This window comes from Dermochelys coriacea, chromosome 5 (genome assembly GCF_009764565.3).
Source record: "Dermochelys coriacea isolate rDerCor1 chromosome 5, rDerCor1.pri.v4, whole genome shotgun sequence".
Lineage (NCBI taxonomy): Eukaryota > Metazoa > Chordata > Testudines > Dermochelyidae > Dermochelys > Dermochelys coriacea.
In genome coordinates, this window is record NC_050072.1 from 125,658,732 (window position 1) to 125,677,094 (window position 18,363).

The 18,363-nt window shown below is 47.6% G+C and overlaps 1 protein-coding gene across 1 annotated transcript in view; it reads right to left on the reverse strand.

Annotated features, from left to right (window-relative positions):
- Nucleotides 1-9,135, reverse strand: part of SHB (SH2 domain containing adaptor protein B) — a 145,503-nt gene extending 136,368 nt beyond the window's left edge. The window contains exon 1 of the mRNA XM_038401820.2: nucleotides 8,467-9,135. Within this exon, the coding sequence (XP_038257748.1) occupies nucleotides 8,467-8,997 (531 nt within the window). The 5' untranslated portion in view covers nucleotides 8,998-9,135. The remainder of the gene's footprint in view (nucleotides 1-8,466) is intronic.
- Between the last annotated feature and the right edge of the window lie 9,228 nt (nucleotides 9,136-18,363).

Consider the following 18,363-nt stretch of genomic DNA (forward strand, 5'->3'; position numbering starts at 1 on the left):
TCGGTACAACTACATCACTCAGCAGTGTGAAAAATCCACATCCCTGAGCAATACCAACCTAGCCCCCCGCATAGACAGCGCTATGTTGAAGGGAGAGCTTCTCCCATCCAGACAGCTACCGCCTCTCAGGGAGGTGGGTTAACTATGCCAACGGGAGAGCTCTCTCCTGTTGGTGTAGAGCATCTTCATTAAAGTGCTACAGCGCTGGAGCTGTGCCGATGCAGTGTTTTAAGTGTAAACGTGCCCTAAGTAGTGAACAAAAAATAGAATCACCCTTTTAGGGGGGGGTTAGGAGGTTGGCCGGTGTCTTACTGCCAGGGAAGGGTGGACACACCTAGGTTCAGCTCAGTATTTTTGATAGAAAAAGCACCACCTTACAATAGGGAGACCAGATAGCAACTGTGAAAAAACAGGACCTGGGGTAAGGAGTAATAGGTGCCTATATAAGAAAGTCCCCAAAAAAGGGAACTATACCTTTAAAAACAGGACATCTGGTCACCCGACCTTACAAGAATACTTCAGTGGTGCCCAAAAAACAAGAAGCACTCAGGAGAAGTTGGTCCTCTTCCCAATCTGACCTTGACTTCTGACCTCTCTGCAGCTCTGTTCCCAGCCTGGAAAAATAGAGATAATATTTCCATACCACACAAGCTGTTGTGAGATGCTCAGATACTGCGGTGATGAAATGTGCAATGCTCAAGCCACAAACTTTCCAGTTTTACCCTTCACTGCTAAGGAAACTGCTTCAGACCTAAACAGCTGTTCTGGTTTTAAAACAGCAGTCAAGAGACCGTCAAAAGTTATTTCCAAAAAAACCCCAGCTTTATGATGACCCACAGTACAAGAGCTCTTGATCAAAAGAGCCGAGCAACTGATTTTCAAGTCATGCTCACCAATGGGAAAGTCACCGTTTCTTGAGACAAAATAGGTGCAGACAGAATGAGGGACCGGGAAGAGGAAAAGATGCATGATGTGAAATAATCTAATCTATTCTTATAATTATTAAGAAGGAAGGAAGGAAGGAAGGAAGGTAGGTGGGGGAAGGAAATCATTGTCACAAGACATCAAATACAAGCAGTTAGAAGTAATTAACAGGCCTGGTGGTCAGGGACACTGAAGAGGCACTATCCATGGCATTTGTTACTCTAATTTCTCAAGTAATTCATTTGATTCTCAGGTTACAGGTACCCTCAATTATGTGCGGAAGAGAGTTTGCTCATATGCGCAGGACTATATTGAAGATATTTGACTGGAAAGTTTCCATGAGTAGTGAGTGCTTACAACATGGTATTTTGTAATCGGAGAAAAACGGAGGATACTGGAATGCTGAAGGAAAACAGATGTATGCCAACCTACAAATTCTCCTCTTCCTTTCCTATGCTAGCCTCCCCTGACTACTGTCCACCGACCTTACCCTCCTGGCTGTAATCTGGACAGATCTCACAAGCCAAGCAGTCAGGGTGGGCCAATGCTTGGAGGGAAGATCTCAGAGGACTAGCTAGATGATGGTTATTTCATGGGTGGCATTTTACTGAATCAGCATTGAACAGGGGTTCCATGATGGTCCAGCATGCAGTCTGTCAATACAATTTATAGTATAACCCCTCAACATCACATCCTATGGCATAGCACTTCTTCCCAGGGAAAATCCACGGCAGGTACTTACATTCTGCCTATCGATAGCCCCTTACCATTCTAAGTGGAGATACTTCTCACTTGGACTGTTGTAGGATTGCTGACCAATGCTAGACAGTTGCTGTACTTGACTTGCCACTAGAATAAACACACCTGTGTGTGTGTGTGTGTGCGTGCGTGCGTGCGTGCGTGCATGTTCAAACACGTGTTGCAATTTAACATTTGTGAAGTACTTAGAGATCTTCAGATAAGAGCCACTGTAGAACATACTCTTATTTTGTCCTTCAAAATCTAAATGCCTCTTGTGCACAGCAATCCTACAACTTTCAAGCCTGTTTAAATGCTAGTATCAATTACAACACTTCATCACCATGTACATTAGACCCATTTTGGTTGTTTGAATTTCTTATGTGCAATGAGTCCATAAAAGACCGACTGATACTTTGCACAGCAAGGAAGAAACCGGAAATATTTAAGAATGTGTCAAAGAAATCTCAATTAAAAAATATCACCACTCTGAACAGGAATGTTACATTAGGATCACTAATTTCAGATTAAAGGCTCAGACAGAATATTCCCATCTTGCTTGAAATATATGAAACTGTCCTGGTCAAAACAAAGCCATCTTGCACATAACTTTTAGCCTGTGCGTCCGGTGTAATTTAGAACTCAATAAAACGTTTTTCTTTGTGCTGCAATATGTTGTTGGCCACATGACAACAGAACAGACATACCTTCCTCAAAACTTGGGAGAGAATGCAGCCAACTGTGCCAGTGAGGCTCTGGCATTCTGATACAGAGTCCGGCCACCCAGCAGCTGCCATGTGGTGTTTGTGTGTCCCGCCTGCATTTCTGCTCTGCCCCCTCAGACTAAGAATATTTATTATGCCATCAAATACACCCACTTCTTTGGCAGCAAGTCTTGCACCTGCTATGTGTCACTGCATTCCATGGCTAATGCAGAGGAGACAGTACAGGAAGTTATTTGTTACGAAACGAGAACAGTGATTAAAACAAACAAACACTTTTTCCACAGTCTGAAACCTGAGATGATCTTAGGGAGGAAAACTACTCAGACCTTTAAAAGGAAGAGGAGAGCTTTTGGCTTAGTTGCTTTAAACAATCTGTACTCAAAGTTTAATTAATGCAACCAAACATAAGCTTTTAACAAAAGCCCGTCTTAAACAGCAGCAGACATTCTGGACCTGATTCTCTCTTGCATGGTACCTTGCGCTGTCATTCACACGTGTGGAAGAGGGTGAAGGCAGCGGTGTGTGCAAGTTCCCACCAGGGGAGGATGCTACTGAAATGCTTCATCCCCATTTTGCACACATCTACCTGAACACACAAAGTGCAAGATGGAGATGAATCAGGCCTTCTCAATTCCACCTCAAAGAGTTCTAGGAAACAAGTACCATGGCAACTACCGCTTTGAGCAAAAAAGCCCAGTACGTACACTAAGCTCTTTGGGCCCAGTTTTGTCCTGAAATACCTAGATGGAATCCCCACAGAAGTAACTAGATATGGGAGTCTCTGGAGCAGGCAGGTTTGCATACCCACAATGCATTTACTAGATATTTTACAAGTTGATTCCCACTGTTTCACTTCCATGATGTTTTTCCTTGTAGGTCTCTCTTTCCCCAAATTCACCAGCTTTGATTCTTCAGATACCTCCGAGTCACCAGTCACGACATCCAACATGTGCATGCAACTTTGACAGCCAGTGAGAGATCAGCTTGATTTTGTGTTAACTAAATCATGTCAGATATTCCTGCAGGAACTAATTTTTTGACTGCATCAGTACCTAATGGATTTGCTTTAACAAGCTTTATGTAGGGGAGGAGTCTCAAGTTCAAAAAGAAAAAACCCACCACTATTTCCAAAAGTTACAGTCACAGCCTTCTTAGGTTCCCAAGTACCTTTCCATCTGCGGTGCAGCTCTGGAGTGCAAGACAGATACTGAACAGTTACGAAGCAAACAAGGCACTTCACAGCACAAGAGGCTCCAGCTGACACAACAATATTTAGTTTTCATTTTTGCCCCACCGTTGCTCTGGGCCAGATCAGCAGGTTTTCCACTGGTTTAAAACATATTTCATAAGGCTCACAAACAGGCCATCACACAGTAAGATTTGCCACATGCTGTCAGGGCCGGGACTCCACAATGGCACTGGGTTCCTGGGGTCCGTTTACATTCATTTTAAAGCTCCGATTTATACCCACTGCACAGCTCAATTACTGACGCCTAATGTATGAGACAGTTTAACACATGAGCAGATTTATGACACTGTGTGTTACTGTTAAAGCAGAAAGCGTTAAGTAAAGCCATATGTTTGGTTGGAGCTACGTAGAATGCCCGTTTTTCTTGGTTATCTGGGAATATTGCAAGTTTGTTGGGGCAGAGAATCATGTCTCCTGAGTGCTTGTACTTTAGTGCTTAGCAAATTATTTGTATTACAGTAGCGCTTAGAGACCTCGGCCAAGATCAGACCCCATTGTGCTAGCTGCTGTAAACACATAATGAGAGGCAGTTCCTGCCCCAAAGAGCTGACAATCTAAACAGACAAGACAGACAGAGCAGGTGAGAAAACAAAGGCCCAGAGAGATGAACTAACTGGCCTACGGTCCCACAACAGATCAGTGCCAGAGCTGGGAAGAGAACCTAGGTTTCCCAACTCCCATGGCCCAGTGCCTTACTCACTGAGTAGACCACACTGTCATCCATGTGGCCCCAGCACTGACTGGGATCTTTAGACACTGAAATATAAATATTATTAAAGTCAACCAATACCTACGAGAATCTTGTGCTGAACTTAAGATTCTAAAGAGTATTTCATAGAAAGAGTGACTCCCTGTCCTTTTGACCAACTTTCCAGGCCCTTCCACTGCTTGGTCAGAGTAATGGAAAAGCCAGAGAGTTCTCACTTCCACAACTGAGAGGAAGCAAATAATTCAGCTGGAAAGTTATGTAGTTCCTCTTTGTTCTATAGCTGAGAAAGTCAGTGTTCAGGAAATTAACGCCTCCCACGAAAGTTAACAGAAATATCATCTGATGTTACCAAACAGGAAAGCTTCATTGTTTGGGTTGAGTCCTCAGTCTATAGCTGGATTTCTTGGAACACTGAAAAGTCAGTAATGACCTCCAAATCCTATTATGTGGAATATTCGCCTGGTACCATGTATGTGTATATACCGTCTGAGTACACACTTAAAGTCAGAGGAAGTCAGACAACTTATATCTGGCACTTTTTTCCCCCCCCGTGAGACCAAGTACATTAAATGTTCATGACTGAGATGAGCCATCACAGCAAGAAACAAGACCAACACTAGCTCAGGCAAAAATAGTCAAGTATATATGGCTTTCACACTACAGCCATGGTCTGGTTCCAGTTTTGTTTTTCAAAATGTAAGCAGGGTTTGAGTTCTCTGTCTCTCTCACACACACTTATATAAAGCAGAAAAGTGATAATGGAGATTTGGGAAGAGTACATCCAACAATCAAGTCACTTTTGGCATTATGCTACTTTAAGAGCCTTCAACTGTTTATCCAAACTATTTTTAACCAATGATAGTTGGGTTTTTGTTTTGTTTAACAAAGCATGTAGCCTCAAAACAAGTAGAGACCTGAAAAGAGCAGTTCCCTGAGTTGTTCCAATCTAATGGGTAAATATTGTACATGTTTTCTAACAGGCTGCCATGGCTGAAGATTTAGAAGCTGCTATTTAAAAAAAAAAATTTGCTCCAGTAAGGTTTAAAATTGAGTTTAAAAATGATTTTGCTTGTGACAGTCACATGATTTTTAGAAATTCATGCCCAATGAGCAACTTTTATGCATTGCGTATGCCCTACTAGGCAGGTACTTTCTGAATATACATGCCCCAGGGGAGGAGATGCCTGGGGCATGCCACTTTCAAATACAGTTCTCAAGCCATGCAGCCTATGGAGAACTTTAAATCACTCACTTCCTTGAAAAGAAGTGTTTCCAGTCAGTGACTACATATTGACAATACAATAAATATCTTGTAGTTTTAATCTTATTTTATCCTGACAACTTGATTTATTTGGAATTAGGTTAGGAAGAATATCATTTATTCATTTAAATCATGCAAATGTGTTACTATTCAATTCAACCATGTTATATGCCTAAACATGCACACACTTACCCAATTGATAATATCCAGCAAATATTTAGATTATATGAACCTACTGTTACATTATTCTCTCCTGTACACTCCAGACTATGCCACCGTTGAATTAAAAACTAGTCACTACTGCGCTAAGGGAAAACTAGACTATGGTCATCAGGATAATAAAAGCGGGGATACCTGCTTCACTTTTAAATGATTAATACTATTTCCTTGTACAAAGGCCACCATGATTTCTCCATAGATAGTCTAGTGTTTGCAGTGCATGGTACATACCTGTAAGCAGTGGGTCCAAAACTGGGGTTCGTGAAATGTTAGAGGGTTCTCGGGAAAAAATTCCCTAATGACGGACAGAGCTTTCCCTAGGGATGGGCAGCCCGGAGCCCCTGGACTTTCAAGAGCTAAGCAGATCAAAGCAAGCCTATCTATCACACTGAGGAGATTTAAACTTCAAGACTCCTTATAAGAAATGGAAAGGGAGTGGATATGTTTTGCTGTTTTTAAAATTAAATAGGCAGCTAGTATTGTTTTTAAAGTTGTTATGAAAAACAAGTTTAAGCTTCGTTGTAACGTGCGTTGTTTGCCTGGACTGCTCAAGACCCGAATGCTTGTGTAGGAGGAACTCTCTGAGTTGGCTTCTTAAATACCTGGATGCCGTTTCACACCCGATACTCCTTGATGAAACATAGGAGCATTGTCTTATAACAGGCTTAACTCAAAAGGATACAAACTACGAAAGTGAGATCTTGGAAGAGAGTGTTGCCATTTTCACAATGTAATAAAAATACTGTAATGATAAAAGAAAAGGAGTACTTGTGGCACCTTAGAGACTAACCAATTTATCTGAGCATAAGCTTTCGTGAGCTACAGCTCACTTCATCAGATGAAGTGAGCTGTAGCTCACGAAAGCTTATGCTCAAATAAATTGGTTAGTCTCTAAGGTGCCACAAGTACTCCTTTTCTTTTTGCGAATACAGACTAACACGGCTGCTACTCTGAAACCTGTAACGATAAACAATTAGTCAAAAACAAGTTTTATATTTCCAAGATCACTGCTTTTATCATTTATACTCAGGTAAAAGAGAAAATCCCTGGAAATATTCATTTTTAGGAGGGGGTTCGCGAGACTTGACATTTTAGTGAAAGGAGTTCAGAGGTTGTCAAAGTTTGGGAACCACTGCTGTAGAGAAATACTACCCGAAGAAAGCAAACTATTTACAGTTGAGCCTCAAGCACTGAAGTCTGTTTCAGTATTGTGCCGTCTATTGCACAAACCACCAATAGATATGGCGTAATCAATGGGACTTTACTCAATCTTAATCTCTGCTTCACCTTTGCCACTGAACTTCCCTCCCCCCCCCCATTCATTTACTGGTACTTCTATGGTGCTCATCACCATAGTCAGTGTCTATTTACATTTCGACATAAGTGACTAAAAGCAGCCCTTCCATAAAGTTCATCTCAGTCAGTGACAGACATATGGAGCTAACCTCATGTGCTGAATCACATCGTGGTCAGGTATTCTTATATTCTAGAACCTATGCCAGAAGTCAGTCGTGACCAGCAAAATAATTCAGTTGTCTGGAAGAGAATGTATATTTTTAAAAAGCCTCTCTAAACACTGGGCACAAGTTTCCATTAAATATATAGTCTCTAAAGCAATCTCACTACCATTTGCCTTACTCTTAAAATCAACTTTTGTAATTTGTTCAGTAGGACTGCCTACAGAAAGCTCAGCATGCATGCAGAAGGAAGCAGGTGATGTATACTGCTTTCCCTATGAACAGATGCCAAAAAGTTATGTAGTAAGCACCCATAACTTAAATCACAAAATTATTTCCAGAGCGCATCTTCAGGGAAAATGCAAGTGACTGAACCCAAGAAATCTCCTGCTTCTAGAGCATCAATCACTTTTCATATTTGAAGCCAAAATAATGAAATGGATTGAATATCAGGAAAAGTAGGTCACAGCCAAGCCTGTAAAAAGCTTCATTAGCTTTCTGATATTTGGTGCACTGGTGACATAAAAATCACAGACCGTAAGGGAACAGGTGGTGATGTGCCCTCAGCATTCCTAGCAATCTGGCCAACACCGCCAGCTCCGAGTGCCAGCATCAAGTCGCTGGTGTTACACGCCTTTGGCTACTCTGGTTATTGTAGTGCCTGACCCACAGTTCCTTTTCTCTTTTCCAAATCTTATTTCCCACGATGTTGAGTTTAAAATGCTCCCCCTTCACTGACCCGGACACCGCTCCTTTCTCTTTTCCTTCCCCCCGTCGGACACATGATGGCATCCGATCTTGTTCTTTGATTTGGTCAGAGAAAGCAGTTGAGCCACCCTTTACACACAGCAAGCCGGAGCCTAGCGGTGCCCAGGGAGGCCGGGCCCCCGGCCCAGGGACAACCTGCCCCCCACACCCACCCACCCACCCACCCCCAGCTGGTCTCCCCTCAAGCACTTCGCACCCTGCGTCTCCGGCAGGTGCGTGCAGACCCGGTGTCACTCCAGCTCCCGCAGACAGGGCGGCTGGGTGCCCGCTGCACGCTGCCCAGCACCGGCGCGGGGCACAGCCCTGCCAAGCCGCGGGCTTCGGGACCCGCTGGCCTTTCTGCCCCGAGACCCAGCTGCCCGCTCCCGCCCGCCCGGGGCTGCCGAGTCCCCGCCCACGCCCGGCGACTCGCTCACCTTCTCCGGCTTGGCGGAGGGCGCGCTGCTCTCCGGCGGCTCCGGGCCCTTGCCCGCCTTCGTGCCGGCGCCGCCGGGCGGGCTCCAGGTGATGGCCGGGGCGGCGCCGCCCTCGATCTTGATGAGCCGGTGCTTGGGGGAGAGGTAGCGGCCGTCGGGCGGGGTGGGCGGCCGGCGCTCGCTCTGGCTGCGGAAGAGGTGCGGCGAGCCGGCGGCCGAGGGGGGCTTGGCGGCCGGCTCCTCGGGCGCGCAGGGCTCCGGGCGGCACAGGGCGCGCAGCTTGCGCAGGGACGAGCCGGGCCCGCTGTAGGGGTCCTCGAAGTCGCGCTCCTTCTGGGCGCGGTAGGCGCGCAGCAGCTCGCCGGGGTCGTCGCACAGGTGGCGGGCCGCCAGGCGGGGCGAGGTGTGGCGGTGCGCGGCCAGCAGCTCGGCCCCGGGGCGCCGGTCCCGGTAGTCGGGGCGCGGCGGCTGCGGGGGGCTCTTGGCCTTGTTGTTGCCCAGGCTGAAGTACTTGGTCAGCCACTTGGCCATGGTCCGGCGCTAGGGCGCAGCGCCCATGGGGAGGGCGCACGGGGGGCCGGGCCGGGCCGGGGCGCTGCCCGGCGCTCAGGGGTGCTGCCCACCGCCGCGCCCGGCCCGCGGCAGCCCCTGCCCCGCCATGGGGGCCGCCCGGCCGCCTCCTGCCCCGCGCGCAACTTTCCCGGCGCCGGGGGCTCCCCGCGGGCACCGCCGCGCCGCGCCGCTTCCCCGGCTCGCTTCTCCCGGCTCCCGCTCCGGGCAGCGAGCGAGCGAGCGAGCGAGCGCCCTGCTCCGCTCCGGCTGCTGCCCAGCCGCCCCAGCCCGGCTCTGCTGCGCCGCGCTCCCCGCCCGGCCTGACCTCAGCACGCACCGGGGAGGCGGGGACGCGGCTGTTTGGAGACTCCCCCGCCCCCGGCGAGGGGGCCCCTGCCTATCCCGGGCCGGGGGAGGGGCCGGCCCAGGTGCCGAGGGCGGGGAACTTGCTCCGTGCCCCGGCCCTGGCTCGCCCCGGGGACTAGCTGCGTCTCCTGCCCCAGCCGAGCGCCCTGCGCTCCTGCCGCTCAGCCTCCCCGCGGCGCCGGCTCTCCCCCAGCCCTGGCCGGCTCCCGGGCTCCGCTCCCCGAGCCTGGGCGCTCCCGGGGAGGGACGGGTCCCGGTCCCGATGCTTCCCGTTGGGGAAAGGCTGTGACGGCTCTGATCTACCCCAGCCGCAGCGCACCGCGCCGAGCCCATGGACAATGCGCCCGGCTGCCGCAGGGAGGGCTCCCTGCTGCAACACGTGTCCCAGCGGCTCCGACACGGACCATTGAACGCGTGTCCCGCTTACACGTACTCGGCGCTTTCGTTACTATTCGGGCTGGTCTGTAGGGCTCAGGTCACCCAGGCGCCAGCAGACCCGCTTTCCTACACGCCCCGGACTCTCACGGGCCTCTCCTGCCGGTGAGTGTGCGGAGAAGGACCCGGGGAATCCGCTCCTGGTGATATAAGGACAGTGCCGTGGAGAGTTTTTTATGTATTGAGCTCTGATTGTGCCAAACATAAGGGCAGGCACCGGCCCTGCCCTCAATGCATTCGCAGGCCAAACTCGGACACGAGCACCACACATGGGCTGAAGCAAAATGATGAAAACCAGGAGGAGATGAGCAGTGAGATCTATGGAATAGATCTCCTGAGGGAAATAATAGAAGCCACCTTACGTTGGGACATTTAAAGCAAGACTGGGAAAGGTTCTTCAAAGTGTGCTGTGGGGAGAAAGCTTGCCCTGGCCGCCTGGACCGATGAGCCTCTTCCCTCGGTCTAGCCTGTGGTTGTATTACTCTGACACTGACACATGTAGCTTAAGCAATGCATTGTCCAGGCTGGCCACTGGGCGGGAGCAGATGGCACATTTGGCTCTGCGGGCACTGTCTTGGCAGAGCCAGTTAGTTCTGTTCCTTTCGGGCCCTGTAAGAATTGTACTGATTGTAGATTTGTTTTAAAATGAGAGTCTGTCTTCGGGAAGCATATTTCTAGGGATGTCTTTTACCTGTGTCCCCAGCGCCCTGCTGCTTTTTAAAGATCCGTCCTCAGCAAGAAATGGCAGACAATGTCAACAGAATGTGTTTGCAACACCCCGTTGGTGTGGAGGAGGATTTGGAGACAGTCCCTAAAATCTTTAAGGTCACTGGAGGAGAGGCAACCTCACAGGCCCAAAAGGCCTGTCGCATGGAGGGCTTTGCCTCTGGGAGAGCCACCTTGAACCTATTACAGTAGGGAGCCAGTGCAGAGCCCTGGGGTGTTGTGTTCCTGGTGACCTGTGTTGCTAAGCAGACAGGATATTGTGTTTTGTATCAGTTGAAGTTTTTTCAGGGCATGTGGCTTCATTTATAGATAACAACCGCAATAACTCAGACGTGGAGGGGAGATTTGTGTGAATCAGCGTGGTTGCAGCTGTTCCTGTGAGGAGGGTGAGCAGTCTTTGGTCTCTGGCAGTTGGGACTGGGCAGGTTTGGCTGTCATTGCCGTTTGGGACCTCAGCAGCACTGAGGAGCCTAAAAGGTCCCCATGGTTTCTGAGAGGATAGGCCCTCACTAGGGAAGGTTGTGGTTATATAGGAGGCCAGTTCTTCAGAGTGCTTCCTGCCAGTCTCACCTCAGTCTTACTAGCAGTTCTTCAGCCAGGTGCTGATTTAGGGTAGGCGGGGAGAAAGCTGGGAGATGCCATTACTTATGTGTGATGGAAAGGAGATGTGCATCTGGGTGTCACTGGCATATTGCTGGCAGCAGTCTGCATGGTCTCCCCAGTTCTCCCAACTATATATAGATATAGATATATATCACACCCTCACTGAACAGAGGAGAGGAGTGAGCTCTGTAGGACTGCAGAGGTGGGAGATGCAGAGGTGGAGAGACAATAGCCTATAGTGACTCTCTCAGTTTGATCTCAGAGGAAGGACACGAAGAGTCGTAGTGTTTTTGTTCAGCCCTGCAGCAGGTTGGTTAGAATTCTCTGGCAATGAAGGAATCAACACCCTCCCTTCCATTAAAGACTGAGAGTACTCCCAATCCACATCTGTGGGTCCCTTAGGAAGAGCTCTCCAATGAACCAGAAAAGGCTAGACTTGATGTGTGAAACTCTGCCCTGTTGAAATCAATGACAAAATGCCCATTGACTTCAGTGGGGCCAGGATTTCACCCCAAAACTGATATTTCTAATGTTAAAAAAAAGCAGACTTAACCCTCCCCCTGCCCAAACTTTTGGGCATCTTTCCATCCTATAGACACACAAACAATACAGTCCATCTTTTTTGTCTCCCTCTGCAGGTCACCTTTTCTAAGAGAAAACGCTTCTATTCAGATCAGTTAAAATATGAACAGGAAGGTTTTATATCACTGCTGATTATTGCCCTTATTGTTTTCATTTTAAATCCCTGAACGTTAATAGCTGGATGATATTTTTATCAGTAAGCTCTTTGGGACAGGACTTGTCTTATTTTGTGTTGGTACAACCCTTGCCACCTGGAGTCCCAGTCCTGGTTGGGGCTTAGGGTGCTAATGTAATACAAGTAATAACTACAGAGAGATGTAGAGCCTAGGAAATTCATCAAGGGCAAAGTTGGGCTGAAAGAACAACTGATACTCAACTACATTTTTTAAAGCTCATTGACAATGTCCCACTGCTTTCAGCAAGTGATAAAGATGCCAAGAGCTAATCACTGTGTGCACTGTGATTTTTAATCTCTTGACAGAGAATCCTTTTATCTCCAGTTTTTATTCAGTGTTTCTGTTCAGAAAAGGGGGAAAAAGCCATATCTATACTGCCATTATATGCACATGCTTTGGGGGGGTCTTCTGTGATGCACAAGTTTGTACATACTTTATATCCTGAGGTCACTACCACCTGACCACAGTGAAATGCACACTGTAACTGTCATCCCTTCTTGTGCTCTTCCGTTTGGAACTGTGTTTTTCTTTAAAAGTTAATTACAGATGTGTTATCTTTTTGTATAAAGTCTGCTGCCTGTACGGATAAACTTGGCCTGGCTTTTGGTCACACCTTTTCTCTGGAAAATCATGGCTAGGACATGGTAGGAAAGGTGGTTTTTGTTTTGTTTTTTGTTTTTTCGGTTGTGCAACTGGCACAAGCTGAACCCTTCTTTATGTTGCAATGACCTCATCAGAGCACAGCCTCTCCCTTGTGACCATAGGGTTCAATTATCATTCCTTCCCAAGACAACTTCCGCTGGTGTTCCTTCATCTCTTGTCATCTAGGTAGCACAAAGTGGAATGCTTGCATTTCTGGTTTGAGCAACTGTAGCCAGGTTATATCCATCCTGGAGCCTCTGCACTGTCTGACAAATATAGATCAAGATTCTGCCCACTTATGCATGCTAGCAGCCTCCACTGTCTCCAATCTCAAAATAACCTTCTGAGGAACATGGCAATTGCCAAAATGGATCAGCCCTGGGGTCCATGTAGTCCAGGTTCCTGTCTCAAGAATGGCCAGGGACAGATGCTTTAAAGGAAGATGCAAGGCTCCCAGCACCAGCAGCTATGAGATAACCTTCCCCCAGGGAGAGTCTTCTCCTCACTCCCATAGCCAGAGGTTTGTTTATGCCCTAGAACAGGAGAGTTTAGCTTCTTCCAAAGCCCTGGGGACTTCAGTGTTCTAATAGCTCCCTTGTTCAGCCTTGGCTCCAGTCTGTTCCTTCTCAGAACCTGCTCCATTCTCGGCCTTCCACCTCCACATTGGCCTGTTGCCAGCTGGGGGAGGTGAGGCAGAGAGAGGGGGACTATGTTTTGTGCCCACAGGCCTGTGAGCTGAGTAACAGGGTTGCCACGAGTTTCACGGGAAATGCTGGAGGCTTGGCAGCCTTGATCCCGCCAGCATATCACAGCTGATAGCATTAGAGGTGTTTTTCAAAGATTCATTTAATCCACACAGTTAGTAATTTCAAGGGTCAATGGTTTGGCTGTAGCTAAAGCTTGGTGGTCGATTGGGAGGTGCCAGGGACCGTTTGGGGATTTTTATACAATCCTAGGAAAAAATCCTTGACTCTTGTGAATGCACAGTGGTAGAAGTAATGATTCTTTAAGAATGAGTTGGGAAATGCTGAACAATCTTCTCCTCCTATAACGCAACGACCTGAAAAGCAAGGTCTCTCCACACCTCCTGCAATAGTCAGTCATATTAGGACAGGGTTTGCAACTTGTTAAAACTTAGATAATGCATTACGCAAAAATATTTTATCTGCACTAAGGACAGATAATAGCTGGCAGTTGATGTGTTTCTTAACACACTTGACTACTTGTTGGGTTGTGCTGACTAAGATATGCACAAGTAATTATATCATTAAATTAAATAGCAAAGTTACATAGCAACTTCTTTTGAGTTTGTGGGACATTGTTTCCTCTTGTAGTTCTGGTTTGCATGCTTAATAAGTCTTGCAATAAATTTTAATGGCATTTCTAATTAAGATAATAAGAAAAAGAGTAGATTATATTCCATGGAGACAGTTTTCAGAGTAGCAGCCATGTTAGTCTGTATTCGCAAAAAAGAAAAGGAGCACCTTAGAGACTAACACATTTATTTGAGCATAAGCTTTCGTGAGCTACAGCTCACTTCATCGGATGCATTCGGTGAAAAATACATGGAGACAATGCTATGGATTGATAGTCAGCCAGGGATGCCGCCATTTCCAAACCTGGAGTTGGTCTATTGTATCAGACTGGGGGCTGGGAGGAGGACAGTCCTGTTGGTTTATATGGCCCTGAGCAGGCTGAGCAAAGGATCGTATACATTCTGCATATTAAGAACTGCCATAGACAAATGTTCTATCTTTTCTGATCCCCTTCTCTAAGAGCGGCTAATGCCAAGTACTGCAGAAGGAGGTGTATAATATCCAAATGCATTTAGTTTCATCCTATGGTGGCGTATGAAATCATTTTCTGATCCCAGGCAGTCACCAGTTTGTGACAGTCGGGTTTCACTGTGTGCCTGCAGGTGTTATCGCTAGCAATGCGAATCAGTATGCACCCAGGTGGCATCCCATAGCAATGAGTTCACTCTGCTAATTGTACTTTGTGTAAAAAAAAAAAAAAAAAAAAAATTAATGGTATCCGTTCGGCATCCTTCTGCGTTCTCCTATTATGGGGAAAGGTGCACAGGTGTCTTCACACTCTGCTTTGTATGTAAACCTCTTTCTCCTCTCACATCGGCCGCTGCCCCACCATGGAGTGCTGCTAGTCAGATTTGCTGCCTTTCTGAGGTGTCAGTCTATAGTTGCTGTATTGGCTTGAACATCAAGGATCAGATTTCTAAAGGTATTTAGGTGCCTGAAGGGGCAGGCTGGCAGCCAATAGGATTTTAAAGGCACCTAAGTCTCACTGAAGTCAGTAGGAGTTCAGACCCTAGGCGCTTTTGGAATGTTCACTCGATGCCTGTCTGAACCTTTAGGTGTCTTGTAAAAAACAAGCCCCACATGGCCAAACAGGTCTTAGCCTTGGCTGTACCCAAGCCTGGGCAGCATGCCACTGCCTTGTCCCAAGAGCAGACCAAAAGGCAGAGCGGCTCCGAGTCATGCTCTGCCTCTGGGGTTTTCCCTGCTCTATGTGAGCACATGCCTGGTAAAGCAGCCTCCCCACCACCACATTGGCACCACTAGGCTCCCCCACTCCCATCCCATCCTGCACCTAAGGGCACAAGTGGGGGACAAAGCTCCCCCATGGAGGCTGCTCTCCTCTCTGCACTGCTATCCGCAGTCTGGATAGGGGGTGCAAGGCAGTAAGGCACAATATACACCTCCTACTTCCTTGCGCTATTCTGCAAACTGGGACGTCTCTGCCCCAGGGTGCTCTGCTGGCCAACCATCAAACACGCCAGTCCCCCAGCTGGACCTGGGGCTCTGCGTGGCTCTGCCTGCTCCTAGCCAGTTACAGGATGTGTAATGGTGTTACCACATTGTCCAATTCTCGGTCCTTTTCTTAACGCAGCTTTGTTCCTTATTCACCTAGCCCCTTGTTCGCGGGATTGACTGCACTTCACATTAAGCAGATGCCTTCGCTGAGCTGTCCGTGCTGTTGCCAAGATCTTTTCCTGAGAAGTTACTATTCATTCTAAACCCTGTGGCGTTGATCTAGTTCAAATTGTCTTTCCTTTATATATTATGGTGTGTGTGTGTGTGTGTGTGTCTGGTGTGTGAATTTCTTTTGTCAGTGTCGCCTACTTACCTAGTTTTCTTAGATCCTCTGGAGAGAGCCTCAAAATCTTCCCTCATTTTAACTAACCTAAATAATTTTCTGTCATCAGCATATCTTGCTGGTTCTCTCTTCATCCTGTCTTCCAGGTAATTATTACTGAGCATCAGCAACCCTACTACTGATCCCACAGGCATCTCATTATAAACCTCTTTCCAGGCTCAGAATTGGCCATTTAGTCCTTCCCTTTGCTTCCAATCTCCTAACCGGTTTTAATCCCTCATAGGACTTCAACTCCCACTCCTTAGTTACCTCATTTCCTTAATAGCCTCTTGTGAGGAACTTCATCAAAAGCCTTTTGAAAGTCTAAATAAATTATATCCACCGGTTATTTTTATCGACTGCTTTAACTCTTTCAAAGAATTCTGACCATCAGAGAAGCATGGTTTGCCCTTACAGAAGCTATGCAGATTTATCCTGACCATTGGCTTCATCCAAGTGCTCTATAAACATTTACATTCTACTATATTATTCGATACTTTACATCTCAAAGTGTAATTTAAAACCCTGCTGTTTAGTGGAATTACTAAGGGTGTATCTACATTGCAATTAAACACCCGCGGCTGGCCCGTGCCGGCTGACTCTGGCGAGAGGCTGTTTAACTGCGATGTAGATGTTTGACCTCCGGCTGCAGCCCAAGCCCAGATGTCTGCATTGCAGTTAAACAGCCTCTTACCCTGAGCCCTGAGAGCCCGAATCTGTGGCTGGCTTGTGCCAGCTAGTCTCTAATTGCAGTGTAGACATAGCCTAAGGGTCTGCTGCACTGTCTGTGGAATCTGAGTGCATATGTCTATATGGCAGTGTAAGCCCAGGGGTAGTAGAACTCAGTTAGCAGACCCTGGGTTTGTTAACCTAGGGCTTGAGTGTCTACACTTATTTGTAAACCCAGGTTAGGAACTGTTGAACACTGGCTCTAGCAGGTTGGAACTACACTACATTATATGGGCCCAAGTCCAACTACCCAGGTCACAGACTTCCTATCCCCCTCCCAAAATGTGGCTGTTTTAGCCTTCTGTTTGTGGTGCAGTGTGGGAAAATTTGGCTGTCCGCCAAACTTCATTGTCCAGAGGACAAAGAAAGTTGGCCTGTGGGATACTTTTGGCGGATTCCCAGAGCACGAGTCTGGTGAGGCTGTGTCTACGCTACAAAGCAACAGGGCTTGAATCCTGGGTGCCAGCTTGACTCAGACTCAGACCCTCGACCCCTGTGGGGTCCTGGGACCCTGGGTCTGAGTCCGAAGGTAACGTGATTTGTGTGTAGACAGAAGGAGGGTGAGGCTTGAGCCCGAATTCAAACCCTTGGCTTACATTGCAGTGCAGACATACCCAGTGACAACTGATCTCCCATCGCCACTAGCCGAACAGTGTGATGCCAAGGGAGCTAAAAAGAAAAGAAATATGTTGAGAATAATGTACTGAGTGCCCCTCTCTCTCACACTCCAGGGAGCATGCAGCACAGATCTACAGGGTTAATGCCTCCCAAAACTTTGTAGTCACCTTTAAAGAGAACTCTGGTTTATGTAACGTTTGGGGGAGTTTATACAGAGAATATTTTCATTTGACAGACTAATTCCTTTGACAGGTCATTATTCTTGTGTACTTTGCCTTTTGGTGCACTGGGAGTTTATTCTTTTAATGGAATTTTCTCTGTAATATAAAATGCATGTTGCAATACTGTAACAAATCCCACTCATGGAGGATAGGTCCATCAATGGCTATTAGCCAAGACGGTCAGGGATGTAACTCCATGTTCTGGGTGTCCCTAGCCTCTGACTGCCAGATGCTGGGAATGGAAGATGGGATGGAGCACTCGATAATTGCCTGTTCTGTTTATTCACTCTGAAGCAGCTGGCATTGGCCCCTGTCAGAAGACAGGATACTGGGCTAGATGGACCATTAGTCTGGCGCCGTATAGCAGTTCTTATGCCAGGGTGTCACTGAGTACTGTTCTACCCCAGCCCCTCCCTCCTCCATATCTGGGAGCATGCTCTGGCTACTGCAGACTTGGAGGCAAGTGCTAGCTGCTGCTGACTAGCTCCTGGTGGGCTATCATTGGTACTCTGAGCGAAGGAGGACCCTCTACTAGGGCAATCAGAAAATGAGAGTTCAGGTACCCTGATGCTACTGTAACAGTTGATCAATCCTGTACTTCCTAACTCTTCCCTGCGGGAATAAAGATGAGCAAAGGAATTTCACCTCCTGGGGCCTCTCATTCCTGTCCATTCCTGTACTGGAGGGCCAGGGAGCACTGATCAGTAGGGCCCTTTTACCAGAGAACCGCGTCCCACTGCAATGGTGATAGGGGGGTTACTCTGCATTTTCCTTGTGTCCTCCAGCTCCAGCGGTTGTTTCACTTCCCTGCTTGCCGGCTGCTCCCCCTGCATCCTGCTGCCACTGCTGTGAAAGACATTGTGGCCACACACCGTATTTCTGGGGACCGTATTGTATTCAATTTATTTATGGCCGTTCTGTGGATTGTTACGGTCTACAGATTGGGTTCTGCTCCATGGGGGAGGGTGACCACAGCTCCTCCAGGAATTGCAAACAGTGGGGTGCGATTACAGCCGTCCCTGGGCCTGTAAACCTCTCCAGAGAAGTACCACCCGGGGGGTGGCTCACATAGACTGGTTCAGACAAGTACCAGT